Here is a 23,876-nt window from a genome sequence, read left to right as displayed (position 1 = left end):
TAAAAGTCCTACTTTAAACATATACCTTAATTTGGTGTTTTCTTTGGGAAAGTCCAACAATCTTAGAAGAAAACAAAAACTTTTTGTTTTTGAGTCTAACATATAGTCCCAACTCATTAATAATTTCATTATATTTGATGTCAGTTTAACATTTTTTCAGGAATGTGCTCGTTCTGGGAAACAGAACCAAAGGGTAGTTAATATGAAAAAAAGAAAGGGACATGTAACTAACTGAAAACACAGTTTAGAATATTTTTTCTGTATCCCCCCCCCCCCCCAATAATGCTAGTTAAAATAACAATTATAAAGTAGCCTATTTCTTGCATGTTCATTTTCTTGGTATTGGAATTGGTTGTTAATTTTTGTTACTAGTGTTGCTTGAGTTCATATGTACATAAATAACACTATTATTTATAATCTTAGGGGCTGTTCTGTGATCTCTTACTTGGTTTTGCTTTTTTCTATTATCAAATATGTTCTGACTGAGAAAATTTGGATAGACTTAATATGTAAGATATTTGGACTTTTTCATTTTCTTCATTAAAAAAAGAAAAAGAAATATTCTGCTTTTTCCTAACATACTATTTTAAGACGTCTATTAATTTGGAAAAGTCAGGGTCAGCAAATTTTGGGGGTGGAAGAGCCAGATAGTAATAATTATTGAAACTATCAGGCTATATGTTTTCTGTTGCAATTATTCATTTCCACCAGTGTAGTGTAAAAGCAGTTATAGATGACATGTAAAGAATGGGCCTGAATGCCTTCAGTAAAATTTTACTAATAAAAATAGGCTGGGTGATTTTGGCAAATAGGCAATAGTTTGTTTACCTTTCCTATCAGCCAATTCAGGTAAACTTTTCTTTTTTTTCTTTTAAGAGAAATTTCTAATATTTTGTCTATGTTTATATTCAGTTATTTATTTGGGAACTAGAGCAGATTATTTCCGAGCAGTAATAATTAAATCTTTATCATAGAAATAGTAGAAACCTAAAATGAAACTTTATTTTATACTCTTTTTCGTCACTTTATTTTTAAAGCAAAATGAAATATAATCTAGTTAAATAGCACTCATCATTTTCTCAAAACAGTGGCTCTTTATTCTATTTTTCATTATGGAATAGAATTCAATATATTTTATTGTGAATTCCTTGTAATGTGATTTAATTATTAGCATAATAGATATCTTGTGAATTTGGTTTCATTTATAAGATAATTTCTTGGACTATACCCCAAGCTATATAGTAGTAAGAATATAGTGGATACATAAGCTGGAACTCACAAAACCTGAATGATCTTGTTGTTGTATTAATATTTAATCTCTCTGTAAATAGCACTAATATTAGTCTTGCCGAAAAAGAAGTGTGCTTCCTAGACTACTTGAAGTGAACCTATGTAATTTGTTTTTACATGAAATTATTTTCTTGTGCTGTTATACTTAAGATACATACCAGTTATTGTGACCATCCATACCAGGATATATGTAAATGCAGATATCCATAGTGCAGACATGAAAAAGGTTATGACAAAGTAGTTTTTCCAAAACTTTCTTCTGCAGTCTGGTGTTGTTAGAAAAAGTAATGTAATAATAGGAAGGGATAATACCCAAAAAATTCTTTTTAAGTCTGCTTCAGGCATGTTGAAAACACTTGGTGGATCTGTTGTGGAAAAATTAAACAATTTTGAGTTTTCTCAAATGGCCAATTACATTGGAAATGCCCATTTAGAAAGCAATATTGAAATAAATTAGCTGTATCAGTTTCTAAAAGGCTATTTAAAACATTTGAATACCTCATTACTGATATTGCTGGCAAAAAGAAACTAATTGAAAGTTGAGGGCAGACAGTGTAAGATGTGATACTCAGCATTTCTTGATTTAAGGCCTTAAATCCATCAAAATTTCCTGGACCATTTGCTAAATATGTCAGAAACAATGTTTATGAAGGGGGAATTGGACATCTCTTGATTGCCTATATTAAGGATTGTCCTCAGGGACATTTTTGGGGGGATTAACCTGGCTTCTATCCCTGCTATTTCATTTGCCTCTCTTTCTAATATTGATCTTGCTTCTGGCCTGCCTTATGATAATGCTTACTTAGGGAGTAAAAAATAATTATAGCATAATCCTATTGTTGTATATTCTAATTCTTATTTTAAATTGGTTTTTGGGTCCATTTTGTAACTTATTTTATTAAATTTGAGCTTGACCACAAGTCCTAGGAAGAAAGGGCAGAGAGAGAGAGAGAGAGAGAGAGAGAGAGAGAGAGAGAGATAGATAGATATGGGGGGAGAGAGAGAGAAGGAGCTAGTAAATAATCTACAGTGTAACTTTTAACATTTGACTATGTTCTTTTTGTCAGTTTGTTTTAAGTTAGTGGAGGGTAAGGATAACAATATATTGGATAAAAATGAGAATTTTATTTTGGAATTGTTTAAAATTTGTATGGCATTTACAAAATAATGTACTCATTGGGACAAACTGCATTAAAACTAATACTAGTAAAACAACTTCAAAATGTTTACCAAGCTTCAACCAATATGACATTAGGTATTATTAGATATAATTTCAATGTAATAAAATAATCTGGACTTGTTCTTTTGAGTTTCTTGTTATAAAACTTAAGTTAGAGGTGTATATTTCTTGTACCTTGAAGACTAGAAACTAATTTTTGTAAAAAGGGGAAGAAGTCACATTGTATTTTTTTAAATGTTAGAATAGGCCCTTTAATCACTTAATTAAAATTACAATCTGTTTTGTACAACCCCTTTTTAAACAGTATCTTGAATTTGTGGCCATAGCTGATTTTGACTAAGCAAAACGTGTGTGTGTGTGTGTGTGTGTGTATTTTTTCCCCCCAACCTTAATGTTTTGCTAACTGCTTCACATGACACATTTAAACCTCAGTGGTTTTCCCCTCTTCCAAACCAGCCCTTTTATCTGAATTACCCTCTTTTTTTTTTTTGATCTCAGTCAAGATAAAAATCTTGGAATTGTCTTTGTTCCTTTTTTTGGCCCTTGCCAAATCTTAAAATTCCTTTACATTGTCTCACATTTATTACCTTTCATCCTCACTGTCCTCTATGTAGGTATCTATTAAGCATGTCAGGATGTTATAATAACCTCTCAAAGATCTCCCTGTCTCATATCTCAGATACCAGTTTTTCTGTGAATATTATTTCAGGATAATATTACTAAAGTACATTTCTAATAATTTCCCACCTCACAAACCTTCCAAGGTACAATGCTTACACTAGCATGTAAAACTCTTCCTACCCCATTCTTCATCCTACCCCATACCTTTCTACCCACCTTTCCTCTGCTTCCTTACTGTGCATTTACTGACTCGGCTCCATTTATGTTAGTACTCAATCAGGCCTTTTACTAATGTTGTTTCCTTGGCCTCAGTTCATAGAATATACATTACTTATCTCTACATCACTTATGTAATAAAGGTTTTAGTAGTTATTAATTCTGGATATAACATCAAGTCATTGAGTTAAAAAATCTTACTTGTCCCACAAGCAATTTAAATGCTTTTATACTTTGTGTTAATTTCCTATCTAGCTTCACTGAATTTTATACAGTCTGTCCAATTTATGAACCGTGGTTATTTTTATCTCTTTGTGGTATTTATTCCTTCATGTTTTAGCTTTTTTGGTGGAGAGATTGTTTGTTATTTAATAATGGAACCTCCCTAAGGCTGGGACTTTCTTTTCATATTCTCTGAATCTCCAATGTCTTTTATATAACAAGTACATAATACTTGCTAAATTAAAATGAAATTCTTAGATTTTTCTAGTGGAAAGATTTACTAGTGAGCAGAATGTAGTTATTACCTTCAGAAACCTGACTAAGTCCATGTAAACTTATAGAAAGCTGGGAATAACCAGAATCTTCATGAAATATTCCACTATCAGTTCTTGATTGCCGATGAATGAACAGTTGGCCCTCATCTTCCCATTCCATCAGTGTCTGTTGTTCACTTCTCTCTTCTAGAGCGTTGGCAAGACAAGTACAGCGACTGCATTTCTTTATAATATATTGGTTAATTTTAATGTCGAAACACAGGACCAAAACATATAATCCATATATCAAAAGTAGTAAAGTTCCTTCATACCTATAAATTAAAGAGGAGAAATTTGTACTTTTAAATTAAAAGAAGTCATTTTAGAGCTAATAACTTTTGGTCAGTATCTTTTGATAATTTTCTAACAAAAGCAGCCTAAGAACAATCACAGATACTAGATATATTTTTGTAGATTTTTCCAAACTTGGTTAGAGTGTTTTAATAAATTCATGGATAAAATTCTTGATACTTTTCTGTATTTAAAAAGGAGTATAAATCCATTTTCTACATTTATAGATTCCTTCCAAATGTTAGGCCTAAAAAGTGCCTTGAAAATTATCACTGGAGAGTTTCAGAATAAAACTAACGAATACTGAGCATTTTCCACCTCAGTTCATTGACAGTATGTTTCCCTCAAATATATAGTAATTATAAAAGAATATAACATTTGTTAATTTATTTGAAATGTCCCAAATTAAATTTTCTGGCATAGGAACTTTGGCTGGGGCTTTTCAATTTGTTATGCAGAAATTTTGGGGGGGGGGGCAGGGGGGTGAATTTGGCTTATACTCACAAGAAAATATAGTCTCTAAAAATAAGTACTGTTTCCTGCTTAAATGTAATTACTAATGCCATCACACTTGAACCTTGCATTTACTTTTTATTATTTTGTAGACAGTGAATCTCTTTGCTACAACTGAAGGAACAGAGTTCCTGGTATCCCTAAAGGAGGGAATACTCCTTAGCTTGGATAGTTTCACAGTCCCTGTCCCTTGAAGAAAACTGCTGAATTCCAGAGGATGTTATTATACTAGCTGTCTTTGGGAGAGCCACAGATATCAGGATGATTAACTTGGGAATTCTCTTCCCTATTAGATTTTTAAGTTTCTTGATAGCAGATATCATGTACTGCTGCTAAATTGAGTACTCCAGAGGAGTACCATTAACCTTGTTTTGTATTTTTTCTTGTGCTTTCTGGGAGTTACACAGTGTACATGTGTGGCCATGTGTTTTACATTTCTTTTATGATGCCTAGCATAATAATAAATACCTAGTAGATGCCTGGTGCTTATTTGAAAAAGTTTTTAGCTGTCCAGTAAGTCACTTTTTCCCCCCATTTTCTTGTACCAGCTAGGCATAGAGAGATTATAGGGAAACAAATAATTTTTAATATTGACACCTAAACATGGTTGGTTCTTTAAGGAAGAAGGCTAAATGAACATTGGAGAGAAATTTGAAGGAATACAGAAATTTTTTTCTATCATCTTTCTCCAATCTGTTGTGACCATGACCAATTCTTACTAAAGCAATAACCTAGTAGAAGAAAAAGCCAAAAGTTGGGGCTTTTTTTCAGACAACAAAACTTGAGGTGATTAATGAACATCAGCCAATGGGAAGAACAAAGAGTGGTGGTCTTCAGTGACTAGTGAGTGAAACAGGGAGGTTATGATGTGACCAAAAAGAAGTTGCAAAATAGTGAGGAGAACCCATCAGCAGTTGTGATGAGGAAATTAGCCCAGAGACTCATTGGAAAATAGTGTAGAAGTAGCAGATAAATGAGAAGTGACTGACATGACATTTCTAAAAAAATATTACTGAAGCATCAGATTTCATGAAGTTCTCTTTGTAATTATGTTTTACTTAAGAGTAACAATTATTTCAAGCTTACCAGTAAACTTGGTTGTCAAATATTATGCCAAAAACTGCTGCCACACTAATTGCATATGCTGCACAGTCTCTGAAAAGGGGCCAACATGATAGCGTTGAAACCTGTAAAATGATAGTTTGATTTACTGTTTCCATTATGGTGTAAGTAATTCAATTATAATGCTTAGTATAAAACTAAAGCTGTTTGTTTATTTGTAGTAAAATATTGTTACCTTTTGCATATTGCTTAGAGAGAAAGGAATTTTAAAGGAAAATTGTTTCTAAACCTACACTGACTTTCATAAATTTGAGCAAGAGCTATTTGTGGGTTAACTAAATTGAATAAATGTTTTTCTACTGATTAATACATTTGATTGAATGCATTACTATTGCCTTGTTGTTCATCCTAGACAATAAACTTGTTTTTAGAACTTGTCAAGACAATTTTATTGAATAAAGTTTTCTTACATACCACATTAGATAGCAAGCCACAGGCTGCACAGATGCCAAGGAGATTATAAATTGCAGATCCAAGAATAGTACTAATGCCAATATCACCCTTTGTGATAAATACACCTACGAACAAGATTGTGTACGTTAGTGTTAACTTAAAAGGAATAAAATCACGCTGAGCTAGCAAAAAGTCTTAGGAGCAATATTTACCTAGGAAAGCAGTAACTAATTCAGGAGCTGAGCTACCCGCTGCCATGAAAGTTGCGCCTGCAACATCCTGAGACAATCCAAGGGCTGAAGATAAATGAAATTATTATTATGCCTGGTAAAGTGACAAATGAAAGAGACTTAAACTATAGCTTCACATAAGACTAATATTGATTTAAGCTGCAGGTTATAAAATTTATATATATATATATATATATATATATATATATATATATATATATAAAATAAAATAGAAGGATCCAGTGTTATGCATTTTTTTTATGAATACATTAATTCTGTAGGAGAAGAAAGAAGATTGGGAGATTATTAGGAGGAAATGTATTGTTACTTAGGTTTGGGCTCATTTCCAATCCAGAAAAGACTCCTTTCTAGCTAAAAGCCTGTAGGTGAGTAGCAGCAACAAGACTTTGGGTGGTACCAGGAATTGAACCAAGGGTACACTATAGCCAAACACCTCTAACCTTTTTTAGTTTTTTGTTTTTAAACATGGTCCTGCTAAATTGCTCATGCTGGCTTAAAACTTGGGATCCTCCTGCCTCAGCTTCCCAAGTTGCTAGGATTATAAATGTGTGCCATGCCTGACCATAAGATTTTTTTTTTTTTTTTTTTAAATCAGCTTGGAAAGACCAAACTTGAAAAAAGATCAAAGACATTAGTAGTTGTTAAGATCTGTAAATGAAGCTTAGTTGAGCTTATTTGCAAATTTGCAATATCAACATTGTCTAATTATAAATGAGAGGATATTAGTTAACTAAAAGCCCAACAAATAAGATTTAATACAGTTTAAGTATAGTGTATTGATTTGAAAAATACTTGTTAAAACTTTTAGCAATATAGGAAAGTACTTGTACTATCATTTGGAAATTTTATGTGTATCTTCCAAACCTGAAAGCATGTAAGTATATTAACAATTCACAGAAGGAGAGTTAAAGCCATTTTTGGTCTTACTGTGGTAAGGAAAAGAGAAAGCCATAATGAAGAAACATGCCTCCTTTGCTTTGGGAATGCTAGGATAATGCTTTATAGATAAAACTAAAAACTAGTCAGTGCTAGCTGTAAGTTATCTTCCTAGGTTACAAAGTTGGTGTCAAAACTAGAATTCAGATTTTTTACTCTTGTAAATTCTTGTTGGTGATTCTTGATGATGTTAACTTTTGTTTACTAAACCTGTAGCTATTGACAGTTAAGTTTTCCTGGAGCTCAGATTCTTGTGTGCTTAGTTCAGTCCCTATCAGTATCTCCTTATCTGTGGAGGCCATCACCTGTTGCCTGCTCACAGGTCCACCTCATTTCCTTACTTCTTTGCTAGACATTGACTTTTAACTGTATAGATTCATTTTTGTTTGTTTGTTTCTTGGTGTGATAGATTGAAATGTATAAAAAAAAAAAAACTATAAATTTCCACTCCACATGCTTTTCTAGAAACTTCACTATTAAAAAAAAAAAAAAGCAAAAAAGTTAAAGTATGTCCTGTTGAACCTGAATGTGCCTTTATGACTGCTTTGACTAATACGGAATAGCCATGGCAGAGCCATAATATTTGAGGCTTGGATATTAAATGTGATAAAATTTCCTCAGTGTCCTCTCGAGATTTACTTTATAGCCCTAAGCCTCCACATAAATCCTTGAATTCACACACTGGAGTGACCTCATGAAGAGTCCATATAAAAATAGAGGTTTCATCCCCAATTTGTAGTCTTCCCAGCCTAAGCACCAGATGTGAGCTTTCCAGATGATTCCAGACCCATCTGGAATTGCATGAGAGACCCTGAGAAGAACCACCTAGCTGAGCCCAGTAAACTCCCAGAACTGAGGGGCAGTAAAAATGATTTAAGCCATTAGTATTAGGGTGATTTCTTAAGCAGCAACAGGTAATCACCTGGCTGTTAATTTGTTACATTTGCCAGGTACCTATTGTGCCAGATGCTTTTTTATGTGGTAGGAATATGGCATTGAACAAAACAAATGTCCCTACTCTCATGAAGTTTTAATACTAGGGGAGAGAAACAAGACAAGCTACGTATGTATTCTTTTAGGGATAAGTAGCAAGGAGTGAAGACAGGATAAGCTGAAAACTAGCCAGTGTCATTGAGGAAGGATTGAAAATTAAATTGGGTAACTCCAAGAAAGACTGAACCAAGAAGTTAAAGATTTTGAAGTGAGGAAGCTAGCCACTTACATGCCATGATAAAGAGTATGCTAGGCAGAATAAGTAGCTTCAAAGGTTCTAAGGTTGAATCTATCCATGTGTTCAAAACAGATCAGTATCTGGAAGGAAGAGTGTGAAGAGAGAACAAGTGGTGAGAGTGAAGGTAACTGGTAGAACATGTAAGGCCTTGTGGATCTGAGTGTAGACTTTTATTGTGAAATCTGTGGAAAGTACATGGAAAGTCATGCATATACTACCTGCTGATGATACCAGCTCCATTCTTTAATTTTATCTCTTGGGATTATTTGGTTTCAGAGGTTCACACAGTTTTAGTCTGAGCTGTTTCATAATCTGATAAACTTACATTGTGAAAGGCTCTTTCAGGATAGTTGGAATTATCTAATCTAGACCTTCACTATTTTTGCCTTTGACTATGTTACTTGGTAAACATTTAACTGTAGTTACTAATGAAGGGAGGGAAGTAATTATTTATGTAGTATATTTTACATTTCATAGCATTTATTTTACTAGTAGGGTGATTATATACTTATCAGCCATATATAATGCCTATATACAGTTGACCCTTCATTTCCATAGGTTTATATCCTCACATTCAACCAACCATCTGTGGAACAGACACAGTCAAAAAACTGCGTCTGTGGCGGGATTTTTTGGTCAATATTCCCTAAATAATAAATATACTGTAACAACTATTTTGTATTAGGTATTATAAGTGATTTCTAAAGTACTCAGAAAAATGTATGTAAGTTATATGTAAATACTGTACCATTTTATTTTATATAAGGGGCTTGAGTATCCTCAGATTTTGTTATCGGAGGGATCCTAAAACCAATTGTCCGTGGATACTGAGAGGATGACCGTGTTTATCTTATATGTATATAATCTCTCTAATCAGTATGTGTATATCACACATACAAATGCATACATTGTTATTACAATTCTTTGATGTGTAGTATGACCAACTGGCCATAAGATTTTAAAACAGGATAAAAAGACAGAGATTGCTTTGTGATTAATTTCTTTTTCTTTTTTGGAAGTAAAATCTTATGTATGGTATATGATTCATTCTCATACATATTGTCAACTATCTTTAGATGTGAGTGGTGGAATTTTCATTTTACAAACAAACATGTCCAGGGTAGATCAATTGCCTAGAAGGCATGAGGCCCTGGGTCTACTTCCTAGCACTGCAAAAGATTGTGTGTGTGAATGAGGGAGAGAGACAAGAAAAGAGAAATGGAGAATGAGCAAGCCTGGATGACTGAGTTTCAAAGGAGGTTACAGCATTCTAGATGGTCTGTTGGGTATTATATTTGTGTGTTAGCTTTTTGTAATGACCAAAATACCTGACAAGAACAACTTATAGGGGGAAAATTTATTTCAGGCTCCTGGTTTCAGAAGATCAGCCCGTGGTCAGCTGATTCCATTCTTCTGAGCCTGAGGTGAGACGGAACATGGTGGAAAGGCATGGCAGAGAAAAGCTGCTCAGCTTATGGCAGCCAGGAAAAATGGGGAGAGAAGGCAGGGAGGGGTTGGGGGAGAGAAAAAGGAGGAGGAGGAGGAGAGAGAGAAGGAGGGGAGAGGGGAGTAGGAGAGAGGAGAAGAGCCAGGAACAAGGCCATGCCCACAGTGACCTACTTCCTGTAGCCACACCTTACCTACCTAGTTACCACCACACAGTAGCCCATTCAGATTTATAATCAAATGAATTCACTGATGAGGTTACAGCTCTTGTAATTCATCTTTTTTTTTTTTTTTTTAAATGTAGAGACAGGGTCTCACTGGGTTGCTTAGCACCTTGCTTTTGGTGAGGCTGGTTTTGAACTCTATCCTCCTGCCTCAGCCTCCCAAGCTGCTAGGATTACAGGCATGCACCACTACGCCTGGCTATAATTCAATCTTTTCACGTCTGAACATTGCTGCATTGCCTAACACACGAGTTCTTCAGTGTACATTTTTAGAACCAAACCATAACAGATTGCTCAATGACAGTTTGGTGGTTGTGTGCATCTTACAGTTTCTACTGAAAATCTGAGATCAGTTTTTACTAAACATATGAAAATGTATGAATTAAAGGAAAGAAGTTATGTCTCAGCTTCAAATACAAAAATAGGTATGGATATGTGTGTTTTAAAGAGTGAAAAAATAAATTATAAGAAATGCTTGGAGCTGAGGACCCTTGATTTCAAAAGGGTCCTGGAAGGAAAGTAAATCAGTCAGGGACAGTTGGGCGGGGTGGTGCAGTCTTGTAATCCCAACTATTTGGGAGGTTGAGGCAAGAGTACTGCAAGTTTGAGGCTTGCATGGGTAATTTAGCAAGACACTGTCTCAAATTTTTTAAAGCACTGGGGATGAGGACTGGGGTTGTGGCCCTGTGGTAGACCCCTTGCCTAGCATATGTGAGACACTGGGTTTGATTCTCAGCACCACGTATAAATAAATAAAAAATAAAGGTCCATCAACAACTAAAAAATATATTTTTTTAAAAAAGCACTGGGGATGTAGCTCAGTGGCAGGGTGCTTGCCTAGCAAGTGGGAAGCCCTGGTTTCAATTTTTGGTACCATTAAAAATAAGCAAAAAGTCACATGGATAGTAAGGATCTTAAATGTAGGGAGATAGGGCGTAAATCCTGAGCCTATTGATTCTAAGTCGTATGCTATTTTTATTTCGCCACAGAAATCCAATATAAGAATTGTGCTTAGGCAGGTCAGTTATAACCTAGTGGGTGATTGAACTATTATTTTTTCCCTATTTTGTACCTTGGGTTCCATAATTGCCTCTATTCATTCTTTTCTAGGGGGAAAACAGGAGTCAGGAATACTTTGGAAGTTTTCTAGCATATTCCAGAGAATTTATAAATTTAGTGTTACTGGTTATTATCATGAATTGTCTTCCCAAATCAATTCAAGGCTAGATAATTTGTGGATGAAATTGAGAAATATGACATTTTATTTTGAAGTAATAGTCCAAAGTTGGTGCAGTTAAAGACTGGCTAATCTTTGTTTAATGCTAACTGAAAAGTGCTTCATTAGAAAAATTCAATTTCAAGAGAGAGAAAAGGTGATCTATTGGGCCATTGCAAGACAGGAAAATAGGTGACCCTTTAGAACATTTTCAGGCTCAAAAGGCAGTAAGAATAAAGATTGTTTCTCTTCACTGGGCTCTAATTGAATTATGAAAGGAAAGGTTCTGTATAGATGGATGAATAAAACTTCAAAGATATTTTAACAAATTATATCTTAAGGTTCTAAGAATATTTTGTAAAATGGTTTATACCTTTGAACTTTAGAATAGATTGGCTTTGTCTTCCTCGACCTTTGGGTAGCATTTTTCTCTGCTATAGTTTATTATTAAGTATAAATTGTTCTGTGTTTTTTCCCTCCATGACCATTATTCTCTTTTCTTCCCCTTCTTTTAATGTAAAAAGAATAATCACATTTCCTTTAAGATATAGTATATGTAGTTTTCTGTATAGATTTAGTTACACGATGTTTATATAAGGTACAACTTCATGGTAATGGGCTGATTCTTAAAATTCATCAGACATTCTCTTAGGTGTGTTCTGTTCTGTAATGCTGTATTGGAAAGTTTATAACAGTTTTTGAAAATATCTTTCTATATGATATAGTAGAAAAAATATTAAGCTAAAATGAAGATGTAAATTCTGGCCCTACCAGTGATTTGATATGAGATTTTAGTTAAGTCATTTAGACAAGCCTCATATTTTGCCATCTGTAAAACTAGAAGGTTGTATTACACAATCTTTAGGTGATTGTCTAATTTTTTCAATCTTTGCTCAAAATGTAGAATATGAATTCTATGCCTTAAAACTATGCCTACTGTTGTTTATTGCTAATTAAATTCCATTTATGATTAAAAAATCTAATCTTACATTATTGACAATTTGAAAAATGAACAGTAAAAATGGAGGAAGGGTCATTTATACTATTAACCATTGTATTTTAACTACTGCTATCATGTATTTCTAGTCCTTTTTATATTACACATTTTGATATAATCATAGGCTACACACAATTTGTTGTCCTCTGGCACAATTTTAAAAAGTCTGCAAATGTTCATGCTCTTTAAATGAATTAGAATATTGAAAACAAAAGTCATTCAACTCCAGTGACCCTGATGTATAGTTATGCTGAGTAATTCTATTTAGGGTCTGAATAAAGTGTGACAACGAAACAGATTTTTTTAAATGATTGGCAGAACTGGTTTTGAAATTAATTTCAAGTATATTTCTATGGATCTTTTTTTGTAAGATCAGCATCATTGGTACAAATACTTGGCTTCTCAATAATATATAACGATGTGTGTACACATACAAATATATGCACACCCTATATCTCTGGCATTTTTAACAATAAATAAAATAATTTGATTAACATATTTACCACCTCATATTTTATGTGAGCTATGCAGGAAGGAATTCTGAAACACCATATAATGCTTTTAAAGATATGAGTCCACTGAAAAAGAAGGCCCTCCTACCCACAATCCAACAGCTATAACATTACAGTGGATTCACACCTATCCCACTTCTGCTTTTGCTCAATCATATAAAGCACCCAGAATACACTTTGTCTCCAGTTGTCACTGCAAACTTGATCTTTTTGACACCAAAATGCTTTTATTTTTATTTTTTTGGCAGCATGATTAATATATAGCACAATGATTAATATATAACTATTATCATTATTATTACTAGCTCTGAATATTTTGGTAATATACCTGACTACTTAGCTCTTAGATCCATATTCCTTGTATAGATTCAGATGCAATGCAAAGGGACTACTATATAGATCAGAGAAAAAAGAACAACAAAGAGAATGAAATGCTCTTAGGATGCTGAGTGCCCATGTAGCATTGAAGAAGCACTATTCTTAGAATCTTTGTTCTTTGGGAAAGCTTTTGCCTCTGTAAATATCAGGAGGATTAAGAATCAAACAATCCCCTGAAACTGTAGGCTATCCAAATGCCATACCCATAGAATTATTTGACTCTCAACTTTATCAATTTAGAATCAATTCTACCTGGAATTAAAACTTATATTTCTTTCTTATTGCCTGTTTTTGAAATAAAGTAAAACACAAAGGCACACATTAGTCAAAGCACAGGGAGTGAAAATATTCTTAATAAAAAAGTAAATATTTAAGTATGTTTTCCTCAAATCTTATTAAAATAATTTTCACTTAAAACATGTTATAATTAAAAGTTATCAGCATGGTAGAAAGATTAGAATTTCCAATTGAATAGCATTTTATGAAACATTTAAAAAGAAAACTTTTATAACTCACTTATTTTGGGCTGTGTCAAGTGACTAATCTTAAAGGATTTTCAGAGTTTTCTGTAGAGATGTCTTGAAAAAAAAAAATTAAAAAGCAGCCCCAAACCCTTGTTCAGTACCTTTGGGCTACCCATTACCTATCAAAAGGATGTTGTTCTTTGTACTGAACTTAAGTGTTTCTAAAAATGAACATCTTATAGAGAATGATACATAGCAGTTCTATTTGGGCTTTAAGTTAATGCAGTTTATATTTTAAATATATATTAGTTTCTACTTAAATATAATTTAAAGTATCACTTTTTGAACAATTAAAGTTTCCTAAAGATGGAACAAAATGATATGGATACTAATGCAAGAGAAATGAAAGTAACTTTAAACAGAATATTCCAGAGATATTTAAGATGTAGTGTGAAGTGACCACATGAATTATTAGATAGAATAAAGGCCTTTATAAGCTTACTTCTTACTTTGTGAAATAGTACTTGCTTTCATGTATCTTAAACTGGGTTTTCAAACTGTAGCAGATTCATAATGGATTTGGTATTTGTTCCAAGCATATTCATATTGACCTTGCTCATTCACCTTCTCTATTTTCATCTCTCCTGGAGAAAGGTTTTTAGCCTTTGTAGTCTGTTCTTACATGATGGCGAACATTCAGTGATGTTTTCTTCTGCGCTGGTAACATGTGTAAGCAGTTTACTTGTATTTCCTCATGTACTTGGCACAAAGCTCTAGGAACTAAGAACCATAATTACCTTTTTCACAACTGGCATAACTGAGGCAGCGAGAAGTTAGGCACTTACCCAAGATCACAGAGCTAGGATTTGAACCCTGACTGTTAAGCACTTTCAGGCATTTCATAGAGTAATACACTACTAGAGCATATGACGGTGTGTCCCCTCCAGCTCTCCAAGGATTCTCCACATTATCACAGATGATTCAGCAAACACATCATTGCAAAGATTTAGAAAGCATGAAAAATGCCAAGCCATCAGTACAACATATGACTGACTACAAGACAATATGACCACCTTCACAAACCAAGTATGAGAATCTTAGACAAAGTTTTCAGAAGTCAGGCTCATGTGAATAACCTTTTCATCCTTGTTATTTGGAATCCTTAGCGTACTCTCTGGCTATTTGGTTCCTTACAGTATTCACTGACTAAGGGCCTAGAGGAGCACAATTGGTAGGAATGAGGGCGATCCCCTTAGGGTTTTTCCTTACTCCATTGCCTACCTCTATCTCCCTTGGCTCTAACTTGGTCTTCTATAAAGTTCCTCTCTGATTGTATCTTTTACCTCCTTTCACCAAATCTTATTTCTAACCACAGAAGCTATTAGTCTTTTCTCCAAAGTTAAAATGCTGTGAACAACTCTAGTGTGATATATTTTTCCCTATATAATATGGATTAATTTCACTTTTGCCCTCTGCGTTCAGAGAATCACCATTAGCTTTCTTTTGTACAGAACCTAAATGAAAAAAAAAAAAAAAAAAAGCAGCAACAGAAAACAGAATTGGAAGAAAAGGGTATTGTAGACAATAGCATTTTGTTATAATAGTTTCACACAATTAAGATGATGGAAAATAGTCTGCCTAGCGAAGATGTGTGCCTGCTATACCAGGGTTGGAGTGTGAAGGAGAGGTGGTGTGACTTTTTTGATTATTAATAGAATAAGGAGAAGGAAAAAATTCTTGCTGGAAGCCCCTGTGGCAGCAGTGCAAAGAGATATTGACAGACAACTATTTAGCAGTGAAGAAGGATAGAGCACTTGTGTGGCTAAGCTGGGGCCCTGCTAGGGTGTCAGTAAGAACTTCTGCCCTCTACTGTTTTCAGCTCATGGAAATTCCAGTGCTGATCCTCTTCTAGTCTGGCCTTGCTGAAAGATCCTACTTAACTGCTGACAAAATGAGCCATTGTGGTGGTTGAGGAGAGAGTAATGAGGTGGTGATAAGGCTGAGTGGGATGGGGGCCTGTTAATTCTTCCATTTTATTATTGATTGAAACTGAGAATATGTACTCCCACAGGAAATTATCGCATCATATATAATGATTAGGTTACACAGTACTGTACTATACTAAGATCTCATGTGCATTTTGGGCAAAATATTTAGGCGTAGGAACCTAATTTACAACCCCGTTCAAGTTGCCAAAAGTCTAAACTGATTCCTGTAAATAATTCAGTGTATTCTCTTTATTTTGTAATGTACTTCCTCTGTAGTTACAATGTTTATTTGATATATGTTTTTGTCAAAACTATCAGTGCCCTTGGGAAGAAAACCCCTTGAAAGGTTGTTCAAATAGAACAGGACTTCTGAAACAACTATTTTACAGAGGCTAATCTCAAACAAGGATGTGTAAAATTATATCACATAGCAGTTGAGCTCATGCTTGAGTTGTTTTTTTTTTTTTTTTTAATATTTATTTTTTAGATCTCCGCGGACACAACATCTTTGTTTGTATATGGTGCTGAGGATCGAACCCGGGCCACACGCATGCCAGGCGAGCGCGCTACTGCTTGAGCCACATCTCCAGCCCCTCATGCTTGAGTTTTGACACTAGAGAGATGAGGGCTCTGCTGCATATTGGCTGTGTGTCTTGAGAAATTACCCATCCTCTTAGCCTTGCTTATCTCATTAGTAAAATCAATATACTAGTTCTTATTTTGTAAGATTTTTGTGAAGGCTGAAGGAAACCATAATCTGTTCACATATATATGCGTACACAACATGTTAGGTCTTCTGTAATTGTATCATAATAAATAAAAGACTAATAACACTCCAGTAAATTGGGAAACTCTTCAGTAAACTGTATTGAAGATTAATAATTATTAGGTGACAAAATGGATGAAACTATTATGACTCAATGCTCGTCAAGGAACTATGGGGAAATGCGACACATTTGTAGACTTCTGAAGTGAGTTTCTATGGATGTAAACAAATTGTAGAAGTAATGTTTGTTATTGCTGATGTCATAATTTTAATGAGGCCATGCTAGACCTTGAAAAGAGAAATGACAGAATTAATGTATAGGCATTTAAAAATTAATTGAGCTAGCACTATTTCTATTTCATTTTATTGCTAGAATTTTAGGTATTCAAAAACCAGGGTCAATTCTTATTGGCTAAAGAAGATTTGGAAGTGGCATGGGTATCCATCAATCACACATTCATAATAGCTACTATATTTTATGCAGTGATTTGCTTGAGAAATGCATATTTGCTATTTGTGCTTCATAGTAATTCACATGTGGTATGGTGAAAATCATTTATAGACAAATAATTTAATGAAGATTATTTGAAGACATAACTATGTTTCAGTGTAGTAGTTTCTTCTGCAGGATTAGAAAAGTTTTTTTTTCAATTTTACTATTCCTAAAACAATTTTTATAAATAAAATTCTTAATGGATTTGTTCATTCAGTTCTGTCATTGTTGAGTGTAGTCATTGTTTAGAATTCATATAATACATTGAAATTTAAATTCCTGAGTCGTGTATGATTAACATTTTAAATTTTTACTTTAAAAAATATCTAATGTGTTGTACTGATACAAGAATAAACAAATAAGTTATTAGAAATGAGTTGGGATTATAGAAAAAGTATATGCATACTCAGCACACACATACATACACTCACACTTATATTCTATAGCAAGAGAAGTTTTTAGTGGAAGAAATAAATGTAGGAAAAAACTATAGGAAAAAGAATATGACAATTTTTGGAAACTAGGATTAAAATGATCTAAGTATAAAACCAAAAAAGAATCATAAAAGATATACAAATTTAAAATATTTATAAAACACACAAAATATAAAAGGAAACAACAAACCATGAAAAAATCATCTGATGTAAAATTGTATTAGAAAAAATTTATATATGTGTATAATATATATATATGCATATATATATATTTTCTTGAAATATCAATAAGAAAAAAACAAATACTCTTCTCTAATAGAACATGGGCAAAACCCCCACAAAAGCAAGATCATGAATGTCAGTAAATATATAAAATATTCACCTCACAAATAAATATAAATTTTATAAGGTAAAATTTTAGCTTAATTGACAAAGATATTAAAAATGATATTCATTGTTTTCTGGAATGTTATGCATTATGAAGGCTTAAATAGGCACACCCTTTGTGGAATACATTTTGACAATATAGATCAGAAATCTTAAAATATGTAGAGCTCTGCCTCCTAATCAGAAAATGATTAGAGAATTCAGAGAATTTATACACGTATAGGCATAACATTGTTTAAAATAAAAGGAAATTTATAACAAATCAAAGTCTCCAAAGAGATTAATAGTTTTACAATGATAAATTTCTACTGGGTGTCTACAATAAGTAAAAACCACGTTTGGTGCTCACATCATTCATAGAAATCATGGACTGTAATGCTACCATTGAAAATCATGTTTTTGAAATATCATGTGAAGAAAAGACCCCAAACTCTGTGTGTGTGTGTGTGTGTGTGTGTATAGAAAGATTGAAAAGATTGGAAGGAAATACTTTACACCAAACAGTAATTGTGAAGATTTTGGGGTAATGGAAATATAGGTGATTTTACCTTTTATTTCTATTTCTCTTGCATTTATCTAAGTAAAAACAAATAGAGATGTCAGTGTAAACTGTAGTACCATTTTACACTCTTTCCCTGTATAAAGAAATGGTATGTAGCAGGATGAGCAGATGCACATGCGTCCGTGTGTGTGTGTGTGTGTGTGTGTGTGTGTTTGTGTTTGTGTTTGATGATGTGTTTGTGATGATGATGTTATTTTTGTGCACTCCTGTGAATTTGGAATAGGAAACTCATCCCTTTTCTATGACGTAAACATGCCCAACATATTAAACTAACAAAACAGTAGACATAGATGGGAAATGCTGGTAATTTTATATATGGTATGAAACATCACTGATATCCTGATTTTAGATACTAGTACCTAATGAATATCTATACTCAGAATTCTGGACAATGTACATTGCTGGAGGAATTGAACTCAGGGGCTTGGACTAGCTGATCTTATTTTCAGAAGCCAATAATGAAATCTACTTTTTTTAAAAAATTATTTTTTAGTTGTACACAGTACCTTTATTTTGTTTATTTTTATGTGGTGCTGAGGATCGAACCAGGGCCTCGCATGTGTTAAGCGAGCGCTCTACCACTAAGCCACAACCCCAGCCCCATGAAATCTACTTTCTAATAACTGAATTCACATTATTTGATGCCTGAGGTCAGGTAACATAGGAGGCAGGATTTGTTTATTGGTTCTTAAATAACAGTTCATTTTATTAATGGCAGTATGCTGGGAAAGGAAGAGGGGGAAGGGTAGTCCGTAATTACTTCTTTTTGGTACCAGGAAATGAACTCAGGGGCACTCGAGCACTGAACCACATCCCCAGTCCTATTTTGTATTTATTAGAAACAGGGTGTCACTGAGTTGCTTAGCACCTCGCTCAATTGCTGAGGCTGGCTTTGAACTCGTGATCCACCTCTCAAGCTGCTGGGATTACAGGCGTGTGCCACCACACCCGGCTTACTTTGTTTATCTTTTAAGAAGTTATAATGGCCTTAGAGTAAAAATGAAAAAAGTTTTCTTAAGTATAAAATAGTAAATATTAGGAGGTCCATTTATTTGTAGTACACACTAAGTTCATAGATGTGAAAGCCTGGAACAGGCTTTGTTATAACAGCCAGCCAGGCAGTGTATTAGATAAACAGGAAGTTTTTGTAGATAGGCTGTGTAATAATAACTGCTGGGTATTAACTCTGCTTCTCTGCTGCATGTAACTACTGATAGAAACCACATTTGGCTAGTTCCTTAGAAAGCAGAACCCTGTGACACAGAAGTCAGTGCTCTGCAACCATTTGAGACTGACAGAACCATAGCCATGTCTGTGAGACGCAACTTTTCTGGAAGGTCATAAGGGAGTTTTCTGGCCACTTACATTCACTGATGATTTCCAGGGAGGGCAGAAAGTACTCATCACAGACGATGGACACGGCCATGAACATGTAAAGGATAATCAGGAAGTAGATTATGATACCTCCATCTGCACGTTCCTGTTTGGTGAAAAACCCTTCGGGAAACTCGGACGATGGAGAAACAACACATTGAGTGCTATTTCCTGAGAAGGATAAGGAGGTGAAAATTTGAAGAATGTTGGAGTCACACATCTCAAGTCTACCAAGAGCATTTCCTTAAGAAAACTGGAATATCTGGTTGGAATTTTTAAGAATCCAGTGAAAAATGCATAAAACATCTCTGAATATGTTGTAGCTGTGCATCCTTAGAAAATCAGTCTTTGGATTGGAAAGAAATTCTTTGAAGAAATAAACTGATGATGGTGGAAGAATTAAAAAGTGGAAATTATTAAATCACTCCTCCATGTCTCTTTCTAAAAGGGAAAACTGAACCTCTCTCCCTCCTCAAGTAGAAACCATGCTTCTGATGAATAAATATTTCTAATAAGTGTACAATTTCATTTTCTTATTTCAGAGCCCCCATTGTCCCCAGGCCTCCAAAGACTCCTCCACTGTTGCCGAGAGTGTTTTGGGGATGAAAGCTTTATGTTTTTGTGTTTTTCACGATGAAGTCTCCAACAATAAAAACTAGAGGCTTGCTCACTTTTTGATCTCTGTGAATTACTTCGGGGCTATCTTTGAGAACTTATTGGAGGGATCAGAATATTTGATATCCCTCTAAATACTAAAAATCAGAGCAAATATAGCAGGAAGCATAAGCAAAAGTGAATCAAGAAAGCATTTTCCTCCCTATCCCTTCATGTAGTGTGGTAGCAGAAGCAGCAGGGGTAGCTGACCCCAGTGTCCACCTACCTGTGGCTCTTGGGAGACGCTGGGGCAGGGAGGCCCCTGGGAGAGGCTGGTGTGCAGTGGCCCAGATGATGCCGAGCAGCAGGGCCCTTCTTGCCCATGTCGAGCCCCCTTTTGTCTGCATTTCTGCAGCGCGCTTTCTGCAGTATGCAGCTTTAGGAAGGGAGAAAGGGAGGATTATGCTGAATCATGTGAGGAATCTCCTTCCTGCCCAATGCCTGCCCAGGGCACATCTCAGCAAGGCCAGCACAGGAGAGAGGGTGATGGGAGCCAGCCAAGCTTCTCTTACCAGGGGACCCAAGCCCCAGGGAGGCTGGAGTAGGTAGAAGGGAGAGCAGACAAGCATTGTCTATAGCTGCTCCTGTGGCTCACAGTCTCTTGAGGGCAGATCCAGGCAGCCTGTACTTTATGAAAGTACACGTTTTTATTTAATATTTTCATATTGGTGCTGCTTTTGTCTTTCTGTACGTTTTTAAAGGCCTGGTTTGCAATTGCTTAACTCTCTCTCTCCTGCCGCTACTCCTAGAAGTTGTTGGGATTGCTATATATACATTCTATGTCTAGTTTGGCACCTTTTTTGTCTTTGTTTTGGCCTCTCATCCTTACTTTTGATTAGGGCTAGAGGCAGGAAAGTCAGGTGGTGTCTGTAAAAATCTCGCCAAGAAATGATGGTAGCTTGAATGACAACAGTGGCCGTGGGGATGGAGAGAAGCTCATAGCTTTAAGAACTATTAAGGAGATAGAGTAGATGCTACTTGATCATTGACTGATTGTGTTTCTGCCAAAGGGAGCTATCTAAAACACAATTTGGACAAGCCGGGTAGACTACTAGATTGTTGTCCTCTCTACTCCGGCATTTCTAAGGCTTGCCTAGATGTTAAGAACTTGGGTAGTGTAGTAACCTGAGGCTAATAACACAGGCTCTGGATTCAGATGGCATGGCTTGAATCCTAGCAGTGTTATTTGCTAGCTATGTGACATTAGGCAAATTATTTGACTTCTCTGCTTCTCTGCTCCAGTGTCTGCAAAACAGGGACCACTTTGTTTGGAGTGTGGTGAATGCACACAAATGAATACATTTAATGTGCTTAAAACAGTTTCTGCCACCAGTATCTGTTTATCAATCAATTACTCAATCATTATAACTCTTGATTGGAATAAAAGCTTTTTTGGTCATAAAGGAATTTTGTAATTTTGCAACTTTTGCAGATAAAGTTCAAAAACTGATGTGCTTGCTAAGTTTTAGATTTAGAAAATGGGTATATTAGGTGAAAAGGAGGAAGCTACTTCCTGATGTTTGTGGTCTCCAGTGGGTCAAAGGGTGTTCTCAAACACACTTTCGTTTTGCTAGGAATTTCTTACCCCTTTCAACCTCTCTGAAACTCATTTCTAGGAACTAGTTATCTAGATGTGTGGTATGGTGGTGAAGCTAGGACAATGAATCATAGAAGTGCAGTCCCATAATAGTGACTCCCTGAGCTCCCCAAAACAAGCTGAGTCCCATTGCCACCGTTCACAGAAGCAGCACCTGGACTGCTGGACTGTGGCCTCTGTGCCAACTGTGGCTAAAATAAGGCAAGAGGCCACTTAATTTTGTGCTGGGTGGCTGTGTCTTTTGGGCCTCTCCTCTTCCCACACACAGTACTTCAGTAAATTCATACAATTAAATATCACACAAATAAAATGTCAACTACAGCAAAATTCCACCCCACAGTGAAAACTTCTGCTGTACCTTGTCAACTATGAAAGGGAGAAGGTATCAGAAAGTATGAGCCAATAACAGAAGTGCATTTGCACACAATAGGTGCTCAATCAACATTTGTAGATTGCTGATGTTGTAATGGTTTATGAAAACACAATCCTAGAACATAGTCTAAACAAACTATCCGATTAAATATGGATTTACCAAGAAAAGAGAATGCATGAGGCTAAATTGAGTTGCTTTACATGTTCTTCATTTTGCAAAAGGATCTTAAGAACCTGTAAAATAAAACACAGACTTAAAGAAGTCACAAAAATGTACAGTTTTTATATTATTATTATTTTATAAGATGAATGTCCTATAAAAGCTCCACTTTAAGAAACAGGACTTTCACAGCTACTCTAGATGCCCCTTCATGTGCCTCAGTCTTAGCTCCTCCATTTCTCAAAAGTAACCTCTCTCAAGTGTGTGTGTGTGTGTGTGTGTGTGTGTGTGTGTGTGTGTGTGAGAGAGAGAGAGAGAGAGAGAGAGAGAGAGTCTAACAGCGCACCTTTCATTGGGTGCCTCCTTAGAATGCTATAGCTAGTCTTGCCTTAATAAATATCTTTTAAGTTTCTTTTAGACTATAGGTCTCCTCTCTTCCCTCTTTTTATAACTTAGCTGTTGGAAACCCCAGGGCATTTGATCTGTGCATTTCCCCACAGTCCTGATTTTAACAATCATGTCCTTGTGGCATAATTCAATATGCTCCCGTGTTTACCATACTTTTGTAAAGCGGCAACTAGCTGTGGAGATTTTATCAGACTCAGTTCCATCCCTTCAGCAGACTGTAGGTGGTGTGTTCTTTCACAGAAAAGCACACTATGCCTGCTTTGTGTGATGTGAGCAAATGTTCATGCTCATTACCTATCTGGAGTAATTCCTGGGGGCTGCAAAATGGTGGCTTTCTAATACTATAATTTCTTCTTTGTTTATTAGTTAGAATATTTTGCAAAGAGATGATTTCTTTTTTGTAGCACTAGGGATTGATCCCAGGGGTGCTTTACCACTGAGCTACATTACCAATCTTTTCTATTTTTATTTTTGAAACAGGAACTCAGTTGCTCAGGTTGGCCTCAAACTTGTGATCCTCCTGACTCAGCCGCCCAAATTGCTGGGATTATAGGTGTGTTCGGCTGCACTGGCTTCAAAGAGAGGATTTCTATCATTTACTCTTTGGATACCTAGAAGCACCCAATTTCTATAAGATAGATAAGAACCATGCTTGATTCTTTTCAGTTATTTATCAAATCTTAAGACAATTAATTGGTTCTCTCTTTTCCTCCAAAAATTACCAATTGGATTAGAAAGTTATTATGAATTAATATACTTATATTTGATGAGTTCCAATAAATTGCAATTATTATCCTGTTTTTGAAGCTCAGACAGTCTCATCTTCAGCCTTTGGGAGCCTCTTCAAAGTGATTTTTGTGCATC

At 35.1% G+C, this 23,876-nt stretch overlaps 1 protein-coding gene across 1 annotated transcript in view; it reads right to left on the bottom strand.

Moving 5' to 3' along the window:
- The window catches only part of Slc24a5 (solute carrier family 24 member 5), a 184,493-nt gene that overhangs the window by 1,332 nt on the left and 159,285 nt on the right, over nt 1-23,876 (bottom strand). Inside the window, exons 2-8 of the mRNA XM_071607414.1 lie at nt 20,702-20,851; nt 19,813-19,992; nt 6,375-6,458; nt 6,184-6,287; nt 5,734-5,834; nt 3,835-4,115; nt 1,449-1,655 (exon numbers count right to left, since the gene is read on the bottom strand). Coding sequence (XP_071463515.1) covers nt 1,449-1,655; nt 3,835-4,115; nt 5,734-5,834; nt 6,184-6,287; nt 6,375-6,458; nt 19,813-19,992; nt 20,702-20,851 — 1,107 coding nt within the window. The remainder of the gene's footprint in view (nt 1-1,448; nt 1,656-3,834; nt 4,116-5,733; nt 5,835-6,183; nt 6,288-6,374; nt 6,459-19,812; nt 19,993-20,701; nt 20,852-23,876) is intronic.

This window comes from Marmota flaviventris, chromosome 2 (genome assembly GCF_047511675.1).
Source record: "Marmota flaviventris isolate mMarFla1 chromosome 2, mMarFla1.hap1, whole genome shotgun sequence".
Taxonomy (NCBI): domain Eukaryota; kingdom Metazoa; phylum Chordata; class Mammalia; order Rodentia; family Sciuridae; genus Marmota; species Marmota flaviventris.
This window is presented reverse-complemented; position numbering and strand designations above follow the sequence as displayed.